This window comes from Lissotriton helveticus, chromosome 3_1, assembly GCF_964261635.1.
Source record: "Lissotriton helveticus chromosome 3_1, aLisHel1.1, whole genome shotgun sequence".
NCBI classification, from domain to species: Eukaryota; Metazoa; Chordata; class Amphibia; order Caudata; family Salamandridae; genus Lissotriton; species Lissotriton helveticus.
In genome coordinates this window covers 226,448,375-226,467,737 of record NC_136061.1, presented here as the reverse complement: position 1 = coordinate 226,467,737, position 19,363 = coordinate 226,448,375, and the positions used below count along the sequence as shown (strand labels likewise).

The 19,363-nt window shown below is 53.1% G+C and overlaps 1 protein-coding gene across 4 annotated transcripts in view; it reads right to left on the bottom strand.

Annotated features, from left to right (window-relative positions):
* LRWD1 (leucine rich repeats and WD repeat domain containing 1) overlaps positions 1-19,363 on the bottom strand; it is a 262,211-nt gene that overhangs the window by 19,191 nt on the left and 223,657 nt on the right. For all 4 annotated transcript variants that reach the window (XM_078679669.1, XM_078679668.1, XM_078679670.1 and 1 more), the window contains one exon: positions 18,976-19,116. In XM_078679669.1, coding sequence (XP_078535795.1) covers positions 18,976-19,116 — 141 coding nt within the window. The remainder of the gene's footprint in view (positions 1-18,975; positions 19,117-19,363) is intronic.

Sequence of the window (19,363 nt, the reverse complement as noted above, 5' to 3'; positions counted from 1 at the left end):
AAAGTCAAGGTAAGGGAGAGGATTGCCGGCTACAGACCTAGAAGGGACAAGCAGGGCATACATTTGATTTTGGTTTAACATGCTTTTATTAAATCACCCAATCTTACTGAATCTACGGAGCATGAGAATTAGGTAAAACAAGAAATAGATGCCTTCCATGTTTAAGTTGTCACAAGTGGTGACATTCACCATAATTATCATGAATGTAAATATCTGGATAACTGGGCCTTAGGGGGGAGCTGCAAACATGTCTTAATAAAAGTCCTACATGGAATCACTAAAGCAAAGAAAGGATCAATATCATACGTGTTATGCAAATTAATAGTATTTTCTAATTTAAAAAAAACAATTGCGGGTTGCAAATCCTCCCACAAGTAACAAACAGCTTACATCAACAAAGGTGGAAAAGGAGACCGGGTTATCGCATAAGCATGGGGAAGTCGGTTAGTTGCATAGACCTAGGTTTCGGGTCTCTTTATTTATTTTATTTATTTTGAGAGTTTTATATAGCGCGAACAAGATCTTTGCAGATATCAGAGCGCTTTACAAAGCAGGGAATACCAACAAGAGAGTGAATAACAGGTCATCAGGTATATCGAAATTATAGGTAGTAAGTGAGATAGGTAAGTACGTGAGGGAGCATAATAGCACAGGTAAATCAATAATGCAAGTAGCTAGTCAGGTAAGTGAATCAATAATACAGGTAAAACACAGTCGTAGGGATCGAGCAGAATAATACAGGAAAAACACATAGTCGTAGGGATCGAGCAGAATAATACAGATTGGTGCAGAGATTTTACAGATCCAGGTTAATAGGTCAAGTGTTTTTGGCCATGAGAATAGCTTTTACTTCTTTCTTAAAAAGTGTGACGGAGGAGATGAGCCTGGTTTCAGGAGGGAGTGAGTTCCAGATCCTGGGTGCCATTCCTGAGAAAGAGCGTTTATAAGTTTTTTCCTTCCGGAATCTTCGAGGTTTTAGCAGAAGATTGTTTGTACCTCTAGTGTATCTAGAGCCGCCAGAGATTGACAGCTTCTGAGTGAGGTATCCGGGAGAGCTCGGGTGTACAGCCTTGTGTGTCATGCAGGCGATTTTCAGATGTATTCTGGCTTCAAAAGGCAGCCAGTTCAAGGATTTCAAGTCAGGGGAGATATTCGAGTGTTTTTTTGACCCAGTGATGAGTCTTGCTGCAGCGTTTAGAGAGGCTCTTAGGGGTGCAGTAGTGGTTATCGGGAGACCGCAGAGGGCGATGCTGCCGTATTTAATTCACGGGATTACTAGTGCTTGTACTGCAGTTTGGAAGTCTTTGGCTGGTAGGAAGGGTTTAAGTTTCCTCAGGGTATTGATTTGGAAGTTCGCTCCCTTAGTAGCCTTGCTGATATGATGCTGCATGTTGAGATTGGAGTTGAGAGTTATGCCTAGAGATTTTGCTGAGTCCACGATGGTGGGTAGGACATTGAGTGCAGTTAGCTGTTTAAGCCAGGTTTGAGTGGCAGAGATCTTCGCGGGAGGTGAGATCAGAAGGAACTCTTGTTTTCAGAGCATTGAGTTTGAGATGATTATTGGCAAGCCAGGATTGGGTGTTTCTGATCGTTGAGTTCAGGAGTAAAATGTCATTGGGGGATTGTAGTTTGAGATATAATTGGGTGTCATCTGCGTACATGTGAAAAAGTACATTGGATGCTTGTAGCAAGGTGGTGAGAGGTTCCATAACTAGGTTGAACAAAGTTGGTGATAGGGAGGATCCTTGGGGGACATCTAACGAAACAGGTATTGGCGAGGACATCAGGTTGTTACTCTTGAATTTCTGCGACCTGTTGTGTAAGAAGGAAGTGAACCTCTTGTGTTCAAAAGTTCGAGTAAATTCTCATGTTTAACAGTGTCGAATGCTGAAGAGAGATCAAGAAGGATGAGGAGGCAGGTATCATTTTGATCTAGCATTTGTAGGGCGTCGTCAATTATGTGAGTCATAGCAGTTTCAGTACTGTGTCCTGCTCGGAAGCCTGATTGATGAGCGTTGAGGAGATCAAACTGATCAATGTGTTTAGTCAGCTGTAGTTGTGCGCATTTTTCCAATAGTTTGGCGAGAGTGGGAATATTGGTAATGGGACGGTAGTTGTTTAGGTCGGATGGATCTGCAGTAGGTTTCTTTAGCAAAGGTGTGACTTGTCCAACTTTGAGGGAGTCAGGGATGGTTACTTGTTGGAGCGAGCTGTTGATAATTTTAGTCCACAGTGGAAGGAGCCATGGGGTGAAATCTTTGACAGCGTTGGCAGGGAGGGGATCCGTGAGGTGATTGGAAGGTTTCAGGGTGCTGAGCAGTTTGCCTATTTCTTCTTCGGAGTAGGTGTCAAAGGATGACCATGTAGCATTATTTTTTAGTTCGGTGGGTGTTATGCAGTTGGGTGTGGTGTAGAGGCTTGCGTCAATGCGGAGATCACTCTTTATGTTGTCAGTTTTTTGGGTAAAGAAAGCGGCGAAGTCTTCACAGGAAGGTGCTTTGCCCAAAGTACTGAGAGGTTGGGGTTGTTCCTTGGCTTGTGTTCTGATTAGCTCAAACAGTTTTCTTGGACGGTTTTTTGCTTGGTCGAGCTGGAGGCTGAAGAAGTTTGCTTTTTTTTTTTTCACAACAAATTTTATTTGTAGGATCGAGCAAGGAATACGTGTGGCTCCCCACATTCAGGAGAACACCACCAAGCATTGTGGTACAGTTACAGCAGAGGACTAAGCGTCCAACCAAGTAGTCAAGAGAAAGCAATCATAAAGGAATACAACTATACCCTCTCCTACCCCTATGAACCCCAACTACCCAACCCTCCCACCTCCACCCCTGTGTCCCACCCTACCCCCGTGCACGTGTGTACAGATAGCCTCGGTTTGTAATCATGATATGATACTCGTGGCGTAATGCAAGGACTTGCAAATAACATGAGACTAAAGATCTTCCTCCAGTTCTGCCGGAGGGTCTAGCGTCAACCCCCTATACTCAGCCCACCTCTTCCATATCTTGAAATGTTTGCGGGGGCATCCTCGTGCTTCAAAAATCGGTCGTTCCAGGCCCATGCAAAAGTCCATTCTGGCTCTCCAAGCACACAGGAGGGGGGCCCTCACATCCTTCCAAGCCCGGACTAGGTCTCTTTTGGCCACCACCAGTCCCAGGAGCAGCAGGTGACGTTTATATACGTTTCCACCAACCCCCTCCAAGATGTGGAGTAGGCCCAGACGATGAGTGCGAAGAAGAGACCAATGCAGTACTTCAGACAGGCAGCCCCACACACCCCTCCAGAAGCCCACCAGCCTAGGGCACGACCATATCGTGTGGAGCAAAGTGCCCACCGCATTTCCGCAGCGCAAACATTCCGGGGATCCAATCAAGCCTGCCTTCCACAGTCGCTCACGGGTGAAGTAGGCCCTATGGAGAATTTTGAATTAGACCAGTCTAAACCGTATAGCAATGGCTGCCCCTTTAGGGGACTCCAGAGCCTCCCTCCAGTCATCTTCATCGAGGGGGCCAACATCAGTTTCCCAAGTCGTCTTTAACGGAAGAAGGGTGGAGGAGCAATGAGTGACCAATGTCCGATAGATGCGAGAGACTTTCTTATCTCCCAGATCCCCCATAAAGACTTTTGCCTCAATGGGACTAAAATCGGGAAGCGAATCTATGTTGGTAATACTGGGCATTAGTGCGTGTCGGAGTTGTAAGTACCTAAAAAATTGGGACTGGGGCATATTAAATTCGATGCTGAGTACCTGAAAGGACTTGAGCGTCGTCCCGGACATCACATGTCCTAGCTGTGAAATCCCGATCGCATCCCAGCCGTCAAATCCTGATAAGGCCGACAACTCGGGTAACAGGCCATTATGCCATAGCGGCGTCTCAGCGGTCAGTCGACCCCACCAGCCCATGCGGCGCAAGGCCTGGCGCCAGACAGCAAAAACGAGATTCGTGACCCTCGGCAGCCTCCGGCGCAAGCGGGCCGAGTAGAGGACTGTGTGGAGCATATTGTCGCCCATCAATGTGCGTTCCAGGGCATAGGCCGGATCCCTGCTGTCGCCGTACCACCATTCGTTCAGGATAAGCAGGTGAGCGGCCTGGTAATAGGACAGTAGATCCGAGGTGGCCAGGCCTCCGCAGTAAGTGGACAAGAAGCACGTACGTAGTGCTACTCTGGCCGGCCCCCCAGCCCATAGAAAGCGGCCCAAGATCGAATTGACCTGTCGGAACCACTGGGGTGCAATTGGATAGGGATGATTCTGCAATTGGTAGAGGAGACGCGGGAGTGCAACCATTTTAAAAATTGCGGATCTGCCAAATATAGATAGGGGCATTCGAGACCAAGCCTTGACATCTGTCTGAACTCGGTCCCAAACGGGCACTATGTTGCGTTCCCAGGCAACGTTTACTGACTTCGACAGGAACACCCCCAGGTATTTCAGGCCATGCGTAGCCACCTGTAGCCCCAACGTCCAGGGATCCGGTAATGTGTCTCCATTCAGCATCAAGAGGGTAGATTTATGCAGGTTCAAATATAGGCCCAAGACTTCCCCAAAGATTCGCATAATTTCCAGTACGCGCGGTCCCGAGCGCTGCAAGTCGGTAAGAAAGAAAAGGACATCGTCCGCGTAAAGTGCGATCCTATCCGATAAGCTGTCGTTCCATACAAAGCCCCGCATTTGCGCATCTATACAAACCCAGGCAGCCAACGGCTCCATAAGTAGAGCGAATAGATAGGGGAGAGCGGGCATCCCTGTCGGGTCCCTCGTCCAATTTGAAACGTCTCCGACACCGCCCCAGCAACCCGGACCGAGGCCGTATTATCTGTGTATAGTAGCCTGACATAGGACAGGAAAACCGGGCCTAGATTTAGACGGGGCAAAAGTGCAAAAAGGTATGTCCAGCTGACGGAGTCAAAGGCTTTGTTAATGTCAGCTAGCAACAGAGCCGCCCGCTCTCCTGTGGCTCCCATGGCGTCAATCGCCGCCTGTACGCGTCGGATGTTATGCCGCGTCGCTCTATGAGGCATGAACCCGGCTTGGTCCGGATGCACCAGGTCTGTTATATACGGGGACAGACGATTCGCTAGAGCCCTAGCCAGAACCTTAGCCTCAATATTGAGTAGTGAAATGGGGCGATATGAGTCGTGCCTCTCTGGGGGTCTACCTGGTTTCTGAAAGACGACGATTTCGGCATGTCGCCAGTCCCGGGGAAGTGTGCCCTGTTCACGCGCTGTCTCAAGCGCCCGGTGATAATGGAACCCCAGCTGTACATGAAACTTCTTATAAAACTCACTCGGGTAGCCACTTGGGCCAGGGACCTTTCCGGTATTAAGCTGTCCCAGGGCATCGCCCAGCTCCTCAGCTGTAAGGGGCGCATCGAGGGCCTTCCTAGTTTCATCCGACACCGTCGTGGGGGGCATGTCTTCAATAAATTTAGTCACCTCGTCAGCTGATAGGCGATCGCATGGGGCGTACTGAGCAGCGAAGTATGCGGCAAAACTCGCTGCTAGCTCGTCTGGGTCAGTAAGGACCTCACCATCGTCGGACGTGAGTCCTGGCAGCGTAAGCGGCTGGAGGTGGCGTTGGCAGAGTCTATGAAGCATCGTGCATGACTTGTCCCCCCCATTGGTATATTCTACTACGTGTGGCTAGCCATGCCTGTTTTGCGTCATCGAGTAGGACAGATGCATAGGTTTGCTGAGCCTGGAGAAGGAGTCGTAACCCGGCTTCATCACCCCCCACGTGGTTCTGCTCTTCCAAATTTTCCACCCGCGCGGCCGCTTCCGCGATCATTCCTCGCCGCTTCCGACGGGCCGCGGCACACCACGCTATATCTACTCCCCGGATAGTGGGTTTCATGGCCTCCCACACCACCCCGGCGTCAATGTCTCCCACTAGATTTTCCCGCCAATACAGGTCTAACGCTTCCCGCAAGTGCGTCACATAGGCAGGCTGCTGGAGATGCCACGAGGACATCCTCCATCTAAACGGCTGGCGTTGTCGACGGAGTCCCACCCTAATCGATACCGGGGAGTGATCGGACAGGCCTCTAGGCAAGATGTCTGCACTCTTCACAAGCAGTCGCCAGGCACAAACACACAGTCCAATCTTGAATAGGAGCCATGCACAGCAGAGACATAGGTATACTCGCGTGTTGTAGGGTGCATATGTCTCCAGGTATCCGACCAGCCCAGTCCCTCAGTCATAGCATGCAGTCGGGTGTGTGAGGGGGGAGGGGTAGATTCAACCACTTCTCGGTGCCGCCGGCGATCCACACTCACGTCCATCACATCATTCCAGTCACCGCCAACCACTGCCAGGGATTCGGGGATGTCCTCCCACACTGTGAATAGTTTCTCAGCTAGGGCCCATTGCAGTGGGGGGGGGGCATAGACACTCCCAAAGACCACAGATTCAGTGCCCACCATGCCCTTGACAAAGATATAGCGACCCTGCGGGTCAACCCACTGCTTCTCATGGACATAGGCTACCCGGCGATGTATCAAAATGGCCACCCCCCTGGATCCGCGGGAAAATCCGGCATGAAATACTTGGTGATAGCCGAACCTCTGTAGACCAAGCACTTTCGAGCCCATCATGTGGGTTTCCTGGAGCAAGAAAATATCAGCACTCTCATTTTTCCCCCAGCGCAACACTGCCCCACGCTTGATCTTGTCGAGCATCCCCCTGACATTCCACGTGATCACCCGCAGAGACGCCTCGGGGAGTCTAGGAGTCTTTTCAGCCATAAGCATGTGAGACCCATCCAATAGAACGTCCTCGCCATTGCCACTCATCGCACACAGTAATGAACACTATAGCAAGACACACGTGCAGGCCCACCCTCCCGCCCCAGAAACCCAAGATAACATGACGAGCAACTCTCGTCCTACCCCAAACCCCAAAACCAACCATCAACTGAATGTCTTCATAGTCTTGATCATGTCTCGGTCCCAACTCAGCGGCCCTGCTCCCGGCCACCCGCACCCCCCCTCACCCCCCCCAATACCTCAAGAAACCATGAAGTACCTGTCGCGGCATGGGTAACCCAGAGTCCAAAACAGAGGGCCCTGAGTCAGCCATGCCAATGGATCCCAACTCCCCAGGAAACAGTAACCTCATCCCTCCTCTCCCAAAACCTCCCACATCCGTAGGAGAGCAGTAGCCCCTTATGTGTAGTCCCCGAACACCAACCCACAATCTCCCCCCATGTTCAGTGATCAGCCGCAAACCAATCCTGAGGCAGCCATGATGCTACCAGTCTATCGAGCCCCAAGAGCCCGTACTCCGTTAGCCAGAGCCTGTAGCGACAAGTGTACAAAGGGGCGCCGAATCCTCAGATCCGGCCATGATCCATCTCAGACTGGTCCGAGTCTTCGGTCCTACCACTGGCCCGGGTGCCGCTGAAGGAGGCCAACCGCTTTTGTGACCTAGATCGCCGGTTCCTCTTGGTCTTGGTCGTCTGACCACTCCGTTCCTGTGATGACCCCCTCGAAGAGCCTGGGTTGAGCCCCGGCTGAGAATTCGGCCGGATCCTCACTGTCTCGTCGGTCCATTTAAAGAGGTCTTCCGGAGTATTGAAAAACAGTGTCTGCGATTGGAAAATCACTCTCAGGCGCGCTGGGTACAACAGGGAGTATTGGAGTTTGAGACCTCGCAATTTCGCCTTGGCGTCCATGAAGGATTGGCGCTGCTGCTGCACTAGCTTCGTGTAGTCAGGGAAGATCATTATCTTCCGATTTTCGTAAAGAAGAGCCTCCCTGGTTCTCGCTTCCCTCAGAATGACATCCCGGTCATGATAGTTCAGAAGTCTAGCAATTACTGCCCTGGGCCGTTCATCCTCCGGTGGCATCTGTGACAAGGCGCGGTGTGCACGTTCAATAACGAAGCAGTTGGATAAAGCCTCCGGGGGCAGCCAGGTTCCCAGCCACTGCGTGAGGAATTGTTCCATGTTACCCTTCTCACATCGTTCCGGAAAGCCAATGAAACGGGAGGTTGTTGCGGCGTGCGCGCCCTTCAGCATCCTCCACTCGAAGCGCCAGGCCCCGTTGCACAGTTTCCATTGCCGCCATTTTCTTCTTGAGTGTGCCTACATCGTCCTCCACCACCGACACCCTGGATTCAGCCTCTGTGATCCGTGCTACGGCATTCCGCAAGTCTTGACGCAAGAGGGTGACATCTGCGCCCACTGCACCTATCTTGGCATCGAGCATATCCCTTGATTGGGTGATGGCCGCCATTAGTGCTGCGTTATCCGGCCCTCCTCCTTTCTGTCTACCTCCTGACGGTCCAGGGCCCCCACTGGGCCCGGTGAACTTGTCGATCGTCACCCGTTTGGTGGGGCCGCCACCTCCCCTGGTCATGGCTGCCAGTTCCTTGTGAATTGCCCACTATGTATGCAGAAATGGCCGTTTAGGGACTCCGAGCCCCTTCCACTAAGTGTAGCAAGGGAGGGCCGCGTGAAAGCAACTGTTCCCTCAGTGGGGGCCGGACAGTCTCATCCGTGGTGGAATTCTGCGCCCGGGCCAGGTCCAGGCAGGCCCCGAGACCAGCACCCCACTTGCCAACTGTCAGAGTCCCCTATCCCCCCTGTGGGCTGGGCAGCGTCTCTCTCACACAATCCACGGGCTCCACAGCGTCAGCCCAAACTCCTGCAGCGCCCGGGGTCCCAGGGGGGGGGCGGTACTCACGGTTTGTCCTTAGGCACGGGGCCAGCCAAGGCGCTCCGGGCTGCCCGTTATTGTCCAGCCCCCGTCGGGACCTCTAGGGGAGGATCGCTCCGAGCACTCCAGGGCACCAGTAGGCGCAGGCGAAAGCTCATCCGGCGGGGGGTCGCGAAACTCGAGACCGCGGCTGCACCCGGATCACAGGGCCGCCGTAGCGGAGCAGGCAGAGTCACGGGACCAGGATCGCACCCCTCTCCAGCAGGGCCCCAGGAAGAGAATCGCCGATCATTCCTCGGCCCCAGGGCAGTAGAGGTCCAGTAGCGAGCAGTGGGCCAGCCGACCCACACAGAGGCCGCCCGGCCGGGGATCGCCAAAATCGAGGTCCCGGCGCCTCTCCAGTATGCCAGGCCTCACTCGTCTGTCCCTCGTTCCGGCGCGTCCGAGCACCTAGGATCGCTGCCGACGGCACCGGAGGATCCCTGGCGCCACTAGGAATGTCCGCCCCACAAGGGTGTGAGTAGTGGGTACGGGGGCCAGGATAATTCAGCCGGATTAAATGCGGGCCGGCGGGAGCTCCAACAAGCTGCGACCGCCATTGCCGCTCGCGTAGCCACCGTAGAAGTTTGCTTTGGAGCGCTTTATTTTCCTGAAGTAGGCGTTTCTTTTTTTCTTCAGGGTTTTCAGGTGCAGTGCAGAGGGAGCTGTTCTCCATGTGCGCTCTGCCATTCGCGTGGCTCGTCTATCTTCATTGAGTCTCCAGTCGTACCATGGATTGGAGATTTTAGCGGAGACTCTTTTTAGCTGCATGGGAGCAGCCTCATTAATTATTGAGGTCATGGCGTTGAGATAGTGGTCAGTCAAGGATTGGACATCTGTAGCGCCCGTAGGAGGGAGCAGGAGGTCGCGGCTGTTCGGGGGTAGGGAGTATGGGTTGAGTTTTTTCAGGTCTCTTTTCCATATTTTAGGTCTGGAGGATTGAGTCGTGTTGAGTTTGACTTTTTCATTGATGAAGAATGTGACGATATGATGGTCTGATCAGTCACAAGGTTGGATAGACTCAAGTTGAATAGCGTCCTCTTTGGCGATAAGGTCGAGGATAGAACCTTTCTCATGGGTCGGGCTGTTGCATAATTGTGTGAGGTCCAGGGCGTTGAGGAAATTTATTTTTTTTTGATTATAAACTTTTATTCGGTAACCATGCGAGCACACAGCTTTCCGCCTACAACCCAGGGGCTGGCAGCAAACTAGCACCATGTCAATACAATATGCAGTTCCATTGGTCCTGGATGGGAGAAAGGTAGAAATTATGCTAAACATGTCTCCGGCGTCATCTGATCCAGTTGCCCGAGACTCAACTAAAACAACAACATCATCATGCATGGACGCCTTTGCCCCAAGTCATTACCCTCCGGTACCACAGGAGGGTGAGCTCTGCTTTCGCCAGTGCTGTATTGGTAGTCTCTTTTGGTCTACGTGATCTAATTCTAACTTCCCTAACCCAACTTGCCCACCACCCCCCTTCCCTCCCCCCCCCCCCCAACTACCTGTGCGCCTCGTCTCATGTGTTACTGCCTTCTCAACGTTATATGTCACCAGCCTCAGCCAATCCTCTCATTCTCCCCCCACCCCTCCAGTCTCTCATTCACTCTATGTTCCTAACCCTAAAAGTGCCCCCTGCGTGCAGTCTACGTGTCTTTGATCTCTAGTGACAGCGTTACCCGGGTGTCCCTCCCACATGGCACCTCCCTGAAACTTGATATAATCTAGTCCTCATTGTCCCCCCCCTCTTCTTGCTGCTCCTCTGTCTCCTCCTGATCCTCAACCGTGTCGTTCCTATTCGAGTTGTATGCCAGGTATTGGTCCCAGAAGTTCCGCGGCCTGCTCACAGGCGGCAAGAGTTCACTATACAGCTGGGATTGTGTGCAACTGTACAACATAGCCCTTTCCCATCCTTTTTTAGTTGGGAGTGGGCCGCGCATCCAACACATTGCTATAGCTCTCCGCGCCATAATTAACCCTAAGCCAGCCAGGCGACGCACAGCTGGGGGTAAGACTCTGGTATGACCCAGCAGAGCCAATGCCGGGTCCACCGGGAGCTCCAGCTCCAGGATCCGCCCCAGCTCGAGGAAGACCTCTTCCCAGAAATTGTTTATCCCCGGGCAGGTCCAAGCCAGATGTAGGAAGTCCGCCACTGACGCACTGCAGCGCTCACATTCCGGCGTCTGTCGGAGCCCATATCTGTGCAAGCGTTCCGGAGTGTAATACACTCTCTGTAAAAATTTAAACTGAACAAGCCTATGCCTAGCATTCAGCGACACCCGTTGCGTGTTCTGGCAGCAATATTTCCACATGTCGTCACTTATCTCCGTCCTTAAGTCTCGCTGCCATGCCTGACGGGCCTTCGAGGGTTCTTGTGTGCGGTGACACTGCCCCATCCTGTACAGTCGTGTTATCTTGCTGCTCGCCTGTGTTTTTATTACGTAAGTCAGTTCTGGTAGTTCTACTGGTTCCTCCAGAGCCGGCCCCAGCAGCTCCTGTAGTGCCGCACGGACTCTATGCAGGTGGAAACGGTGCAGCTGCGTCGTAGCGATCTGTGGTAGAGCCACCTGTTCCCAGGTGACTACCTTCCCGTCCTTGAACAGGTCCCCCAGCTTGTGTATGCCCAGCTGACTAAGGGCTCGCGTGACCCCCTTTTTCTCGCAGCGGTGGAAGCAACATGGCCCATTCTATCGGGACCAGGGGGGGAATACATCAGCGGGCAGCCATGGCTTCTGGCCAAAGAGTGCCATGCGTGATTCGTACTCGCAATAGAGTCCAGAGCGCCAACCCGTCGCGTGGCCGGTTCGAATACCGTGGCCGCTGGCTGGAGGGGTTTCGCAAAGAGCGTCTCCAGAATCACGTGAGGAATATTACTATCCCCATGTATCCATGTGTGCAAGTGCATCGCTTGCGCGACCCTATAGTACTGTTCTACGTCCGGGGCCCCCAGACCGCCTTGGTCGTATGGGAGGGTCAGGACTTGCCACTTAACTCTCGGTTGCTTACCTCCCCATGCCAGTCGCGTGAGGGTCTGAATCAGCGTTTTAAAGAATGCCTTAGATAGGACCACCGGGAGGTTGCAAAAGAGAAACAAGAACCTCGGAAGCACCAGCATTTTCATTAGCGCAATACGACCCGCGAGGGACAGCGGCAGCCTACACCATCTGTCTACATCTTCAACCAGTTTCATGTAAGCCACTCCGTAATTTTCCCTGATCAACACCTCTGGGTCCGGGTGTAATTTTATGCCTAAATACCTAACCGGATCCTCCGACCACTGCAGAGGGTAGTCCATGACAAACTTATTTGTCACCGGCGTCAGTGGGAATGCAACCGATTTGGACCAATTTACCTTCAGACCAGATAGGGCTCCGAACTGCACTACCTCCCTTAGCACTGGCGCGAGGTTAAGCTCCGGGTCCCTAACGTACAAAAGCGTGTCGTCGGCGTACGTGGAGATGCATATCTTATATGTAGGGAAACGAATACCTTCGTGGCTGTGGTATTCTCGGAGTGCACACGCTAGAGGTTCCACTACTAGTGCGTATAGCAACGGGGAGAGCGGGCAGCCCTGTCGAGTGCCCCTGCTGATCCCAAACGCCTCCGTGACATTGTCACCAATTCGGAGCCTGGCCGTCGGTTTGTAATACAAAGCGCCTATCATTTGTAGAAAGGGTTCACCTAGGCCCAGCTTCCTAAGTACTCTTGACATGAAAGGCCATTCTACGGAGTCAAAGGCTTTCTCCATATCTAGGAATATTGCCAATGCCTTATTCTCCGGCTTCACGTGCTGCATCGTCCCCAGGACCGTTCGAATGTTGTATGTGAGGTTCCTAGATGGGATAAAACCCGCCTGTTCCGGGGCTACCAGCAGAGGGGCGAGGAGCGCGAGACGCGTCCCCAGTACCTTTGCATACAGCTTAGCATCAACGTTGATCAAGGAGAGGGGTCTGTACGAACCGCATTCCGTGTCAGGCTTGAGTATCGTTATGATGAGTGCCTCTCGCATAGTTGGGGGCATGGAGCCTTCCAAGCATAGGTCATCAAATAATGCTGAGAGGTAGGGAATCAGCAGTTCTTTAAACGCTTTGTAGAAGCCGACAGTAAGCCCATCAGCGCCCGGTGCGCTGCCCGCCCGCATACTATCTAATGCCTCCTCTATTTCCTCCCTCTGGATGGGCATCATAAGGAATTCCCTGTGCGAATCGGACAGTTGTGGCATCTGAATATAACTCAGGTAGTCATCTATTGCCCCTTCCAGTCCCGTCAATTTCGATTCGTATAGAGCAGAGTAGTACTGCCTGAATTCCCCGACAATCTGTTCCTCGTCTGTGAGGGACTCTCCCGTGCTCGAGACCAGCTCGCCAATCTGCAGTGGACGCCGCTCATGCTTGATCAGCTTAGCCAGAAGAGAACCTGGCCGTTCACCTTCGCCGTACATGCGGGCCGTGGCATATTTGCCCATGTGCTGTACCTCTCTGTCTGCCTCTGTGTGATATTCCGTCAACAAATGTTTGATCTGTTCTAGTGCGTCTCCCTCTGGTTCCGCCTGTGCCTCCCTTCTAGGTCATTCAGCTTACCCTCTAAGTATTTGAGCCGCTGTCTAATGGATTTCAGGACACTGGAGTGTTTGGCCATGGCTATCCCGTGTATGTAGACCATAAAGGTCTCCCACAGCGTCTGAAAACTTTCCACAGAGCCCGTATTCGTCTCAAAAACGTTTTCGATTTCATTCGCGAGTTCCCCGCGGTACACCTCGTCCAGTAAAGAGTACGGGGGGAAGCGCCACGTAAAAGGGGGGATTCCGCGCACCGGCGATTCCAGGAGCAGGAGGAGCGGAGAGTGGTCAGACAGTGTGCGTGACAGTATATGACAGTCCCTTATATTATTGGATAGCTGTTGTGATGCCAACCAGTAATCTATTCTAGTGTGTAATGCATGATACGCTGAATAGTGTGTGTACCCCCCTCTGGAGTGATGTCTACTACGCCATACATCCAAGAGATCTAAGTGCACCATCTCAGTGTGGAGCGCCGCGGCAGCCGCCGACGGGTTCCTGCTCGGTCCCGCAGATCTGTCCAGATCCGGATCTAGGACCAGGTTAAAGTCCCCACCCCAAAGCATGTACGCGCAGTCATACGTTTTGCATCTCTGGGCTAAGTCCGTGTAGAAATCAGGTGAATCATAGTTGGGCCCGTATATATTCACAAGCAGCATATCATGCCCCTGGCCCCTGCATCTGCAAATGACGAATCTCCCTTCCGGGTCCGTCTCAAGTGACTGCAGTGTGAGTTTGGAACGTGGGTTTACCCATATTAGTGTCCCTCTCGAGTGCGTGGTAAAGCCCGCTGCAATACTGTTTCCCGCTAACCCCTTGTGTTGTAACATCCTACTGGCTAGAGGCAAATGTGTCTCCTGTAGGAGAGCGAGGTCTATGTGATGCCTGCGTAGGTAACTAAGGACCTTTCTCAGCTTCCTATAGTCATTGAGGCCCCTAACATTCCATGTCAGTGCTCTCAAGGGGGGCCGCGCCGTGTCGGGTCGTGGTGGAACTTTCTCAACCCCAGCCATTGTGTATAGTGTGTGCAATAAGGCTACCCTGTAATAGGATCCGTCGGTCCCGGGGAGCGGGAGTTGGCAGTCGACGTAACATTTGTTTGACGGTCCCAAACCTGGTGGGACTCACCCAATTCTCGGTTGGCAGCACCTCGGCATTCAAACCCAACAACAACTGGAACTCAATTACAAACCCCAACATTCCCCCCACCACCCACAGCAGACCCACCCCAAATTGGCCTTGCAGAATCCCATCCCACCCACCCCACCTCAGTAACCAGTAGAATAGTCCCATTAGCACAACGCTCAGAAGGATTAGGGCCTCTGAATAGCCCGGGGAACGTGTCCAGTCCTTTCAAGTCTTCTCCCGCCGCCGACCGCCAATGCGAGTTAAGGTCAGTCCGGCGTTCATCCGTCAGCCATCAGCCGTTTCCGCCAGTTCCAGTGCCGCCGTCGCAACTGCCGCCCTTTGTCCTTCTTGTATCTCCTCCTGGGGAGGGCGACGCGGTTTGCGCCGTCGTTTCTGCTGTCGCCATTGTCCTGCGGTGCTGGTCTCCGAGTAGTTTCCCGGTTGCGAGTCTCCCGCTGGTTCAGGTTCCTCGATGCCTAACAGCCGGCAAGCCTCCGTGCGAGATCGGAGCTGGTGCACTTTGTTGTTCCATTTAAACACAATCCGGAACGGATGCCCCCAGCTGTATGTGACACCAAGGCGACGCAGCTCAGCAGTAATCGGTCTGAATAATCTACGCTTCTCCAGGGTGATGGCCGCCAGGTCCTGATAGAGTGCCGGTGAGTGTTCGCCATATGTGACTGAGCCCATCTGTCGCGCCCTGTTGAGAATCTCCTCTTTGGTGCGAAAGTCCTGTACGCAGACCAGGATATCCGCCGGCAAGGCACTCGAGGCTCTAGGCGATCCGGTCCGATGTGCTCTGTCTAGAGTGATAATGGAGTCAGCCGATCGGCCCAGAATATGGTTGAAAAGGCCTTGCGTGAACTTGAAGAGATCTGCCGTGTCCGGGGTGGGTTTTACTCCTCTAATTCGTATGTTATGCCTCCGAGACCGGTTTTCCAAATCCTCCACATGCGATTGTAAGTCGACTTGCTGGTCATGAATGCGGATAATTTCCTGCTGGAGCGCTTCCATCTCGACATCCCGGCCGTCGCTCTTCGTCTCCAGTTCCGCTACCCGCTCGCCAATGGCGTCCGTGTCTCGCCTCAGCTCTCGTATCTCCTCCTTCAATTCAGTCTTAAGGAGCTGGAGGTCTTCCCTTAGGCCACCAAATAGAGACTCCAAGAAGGATCGCGTGACAGGCTCATCCTTGCTTTGGGGGCTAGTGTCCGGCGTGCCAGCCGTTGACTTAGCTGGCGCCGCGGGGGTTCCAGCGCTGTGCGGGTCTGTTTTCTTCCCCATGGTGATGGGCGTGAGCAAGTCCTTTATGGTCCTGTCCTTACGCACTCTGCCAGCCGCCATACTCCCCAAGCCTGCCAGCAGAACAGTCCCGGGTGGGCCGGATCGGAAGCCCGCCGCAACACCTGAAGATTAGTGCCAGACAGTCTGGGGCTAAGAGTCCAACCCCCGTGGGTCGCTGGTGGTCTCCTCAGCACCAATTGCTGTCACTGCTAGGGCCTAAGTGCCGGCGTCTCCCCCTCAGATAGTGCTCGGGGTGCTAATCCAGACGTAGCAGTCCGTGTGGGAGAGCCGTTCACCGGGCCGGGTGATGTCTCAAAATGGCGGGCCCCAGGTCACCGCTCCTCAGCGGCCACGCGGCAACCGACCGCCACCCAGGTCTCGATTAGGGCGGCACACACTGGGGGCCACCGCGACAGCGGCCCCACTCCGAGGTCTCCACACTCCCCCCCCTCCGCTCCACACTTTCTGCTGCTTAGGGTGGGGGCTCCCCTGCTCACCTCCAATGTCTAAAGCTTTAGCAGATGCTTAGTCCAACCCGCACCCCCGTGTGTGTGGGGGGGCAGACGTGTAGCTGCAGGGAAGGCACGTGTGCATCAGCCAGATGGGGCGAATGGCAATTCCTGCCCAGGCTTAGCGCGGGCGTCAAGCTCCGGACCCTAAAATGGCGGCATACAGTTCGTAAATCCCCTCCGGGACCGGGGGAGGCTCCGAGGGTGGCAGTCCACAGTCAGGGCGTCGGCGCCGCACGTAACTGCCCACAGCTGTCCAGGAGCTGCAGCCCGGGGCGGCGAGTCACCTGGGGGGGGTCGTCTCAGTCTCCCCCTTCTCCTCACCTCAAGCCGCTTCCCGGGCGCGCCCGGCGCCTTTACTCTCTCCGTTGCCGCTTCCCCGCTGTCCCGTGGGCGGCCCAGGGACTCCGGCTATGCTGGTGTAGATAACCGGCAGGTCCGCAGAAGCCTCCACGGAGAAGCCGCGGAAGGCCTCGCGCTCGGCCGCGATGGTCGGACCTGCCGCTTCCCGTCAGGGAGTCCTCGGCGTCGGCTGTATGGCTCCGCCCCTCTCAGCCTCGTCTTCGCAGCTCCGTCCGACACGGACCCCCGTAGGCCGCAGTGCTCTGGTCAGGATTCGTTCCGGACCCAGTGTAGCCGGTCCGCAGCTTCGCCTCCCAAATGTCCGCACCAAGCTGGCAACTGGTCTGGGGCCTCAATGCGGACTCTCGGGACCCGGGAGGGTGCTTTAGTAGCGATTAAGCGGCGTTCGGCGGCGGGAGCTCAGCAAGACGCGTCCGCTCACACCGCCATCTTGGCCACGCCCCTCGCGTTGAGGAAATTTTTAAGACTATTTACCACCGCATCATTGTGATCGTTCCAGTGGAGGTTGAAGTCACCAAGGTATATTTGGGTGAGCTGTCGTCCGGCGTTAGTTGAAATCATGTCCATGATTTGTTGGGCGAAGGTGAGGTTGTCTCTGGGTGGGTGGTAAATGCCGTGAAGAGAGCATATCGGTTTGCCCTCACTGATAATATCGAGGCAGATGTATTCGCAGGAAGTTGAGGAGGGTAGGGAAGGTGGTTGTTCCTATATATGCATGCAATTCCACCACCTATCTTGCCAGACCTGTCAAGCCTAATGATGTGGTAGTTGGGGGGAACCAGAATGTCCATTATAGGTGTAGAAGATTCGTTTAGCCAGGTTTCAGTCAAGATGATTAGGTCAAGGTCCAGTGTTAGGATGAGATCGGCGATGGCGGAGGAGTGTCTAAAAGCCGATCTGCAGTTGAGGAGAGTGCATTTGAGACGGGGTGTGTCAAGGGAGGTAGAGGGTATTAGAGAGAGGGGGACTTTTCTAAGGTTATTCGGGACGGAGATTCTGTTTAGTGTGGAGGGTCTACGGGGATTTGAGTGTATCGTGGGAATGGGGAGGTGCGTGGCGGTTGTGTGCTTTAGGGGAGCTGGGTCGTAGGAGCGGAGGAGGGTGAGAGTGTCGAGATCCGAAAGAGGGTTGCATGTGCGACGGGAGCGGTTGTTGCGATTGTGGACAGGGATCGCAGTCCAATGTGGGCGGCGGGTGCGGTTGTTGTGATTGTGGGCATGGATCGCGGTCCTGTGTGAGGGGTGTAGCTTGGGAGCGTCATCGGGACGGGTGGGGAGCCAGTTGAGAGGGGGGGTGGTGGTGAGTGGGGTGTGTCTGGGGGGTGCGATGAGTAGCTCTTTGATGGTGTGAATGTCTTCTTTGATGGTGTGAATGTCTTCTTTGAACTGGAGGAGGGAGGACATAATCTTGTCCAGCGAGGGATAGGTGTTAGTGCTGGGGGAGGAAGTCATGGGTGAGTGGCTGACCTGGGAATTAGCGAGCGGGTGGGGGGGAGCTTTTGGTGTTCATGCAGGGCTCCGTGGTGCCGGCGTACGAGTTGGTGTTAGGGAGGAGAGAGGGTATGGGGCGATGGGAGTGGATGAAGTACGTAGGAGGTTGGTGGCGTAGAGGAGGGCATGTGCCCTTCAATTCGTATCAATTGTGAGGTTTGATTGAAAGTGTAAGATGTTTCTTTAACAGCTTCATTGATCGATTACAAATCCACATGCTTCAAAGGACAGTTAAGACATGTAGGAAGCTCATGAATTACAATTTTAGAATTCCATAAAGCACGAGGGAAGGAAAACTGCTCCACAGCAAGAAAGCCCTGTATTTGTTCATTGCAGAATCAGTAGGTGCGTGACTATCAGAAACATACAGCCGGGTGAAGCACTGGATGTGAAGTGTAAACCTTTTTTGCTGCAACAGAAAGAGTCCCTAGAAAACTCTGTTCATGGGGCACGCCAGAATATAGGAATCCCGATTAAAAAAAAAAAAAAACACACACACACAAGAAAAAGCTGGGAGGTATTTTTTACTTCAGGCAATAAGACAACAAATAGTGCCCAGAGCCTGGATGGAATAAAGGCAAACTCAAGGAAAAAAACAAATTAGAGCCCCCACAACTGCCCTGGTATATAATATTTACTGAGAATCGTGGTGCCCCTTTCCTTGCACCTCAGAATATTAGTTAGGGAACTGAGTGCAAGAGCGTACTACCCCATATTCAGCATGGCCTAGTAAAAAGAAAATCCAGTGTTGCTACCATTAATGCAGGTGTAGAGCATGTTTCTATTACTTCTAGAAAGCACAGAATAGGATAGCTGTGACGTAGCTACGTTTGGACATCAAGGAAGATTTAGGTATTAGTAGCACAGGACACTGTGGTCTGCAATCACCAAGTTTTAATGGAATATGTAGATGCTATACAGGGAAAACATACAGGGATCTGCATACCTTCTTCCCTGTTGTGCGTTCAGAGTGATGTTCCAGGCAAAGCAGCCATTTTCACAAGCAGCCATCAGGTAACGATCTGGGCAGGATGGCACGGGAGTCATCCGTAAAGGAGTAGAATCGATTTCCAGTGTCAGCAACCGACTAAAAGACAAAAGGAAAATATGGGGATTTGAAACAGGAGGTGCAAACAAAAAGAATTATAGCAATGCTATTTAATTCAGAATGTGCCTCTTGGTCTTTAATTAGCTTCCTATAGAGGATTGACATTTACACAGTATAGGAAAAAGGGCGGGCAAGATTATTTGTAATTATTCTCTTTAAACAGTTTTTGAAAATGTAGCCAAAGACAGATAACCATGCAAGACACCTAGAGGGAAATGAAAGCCGA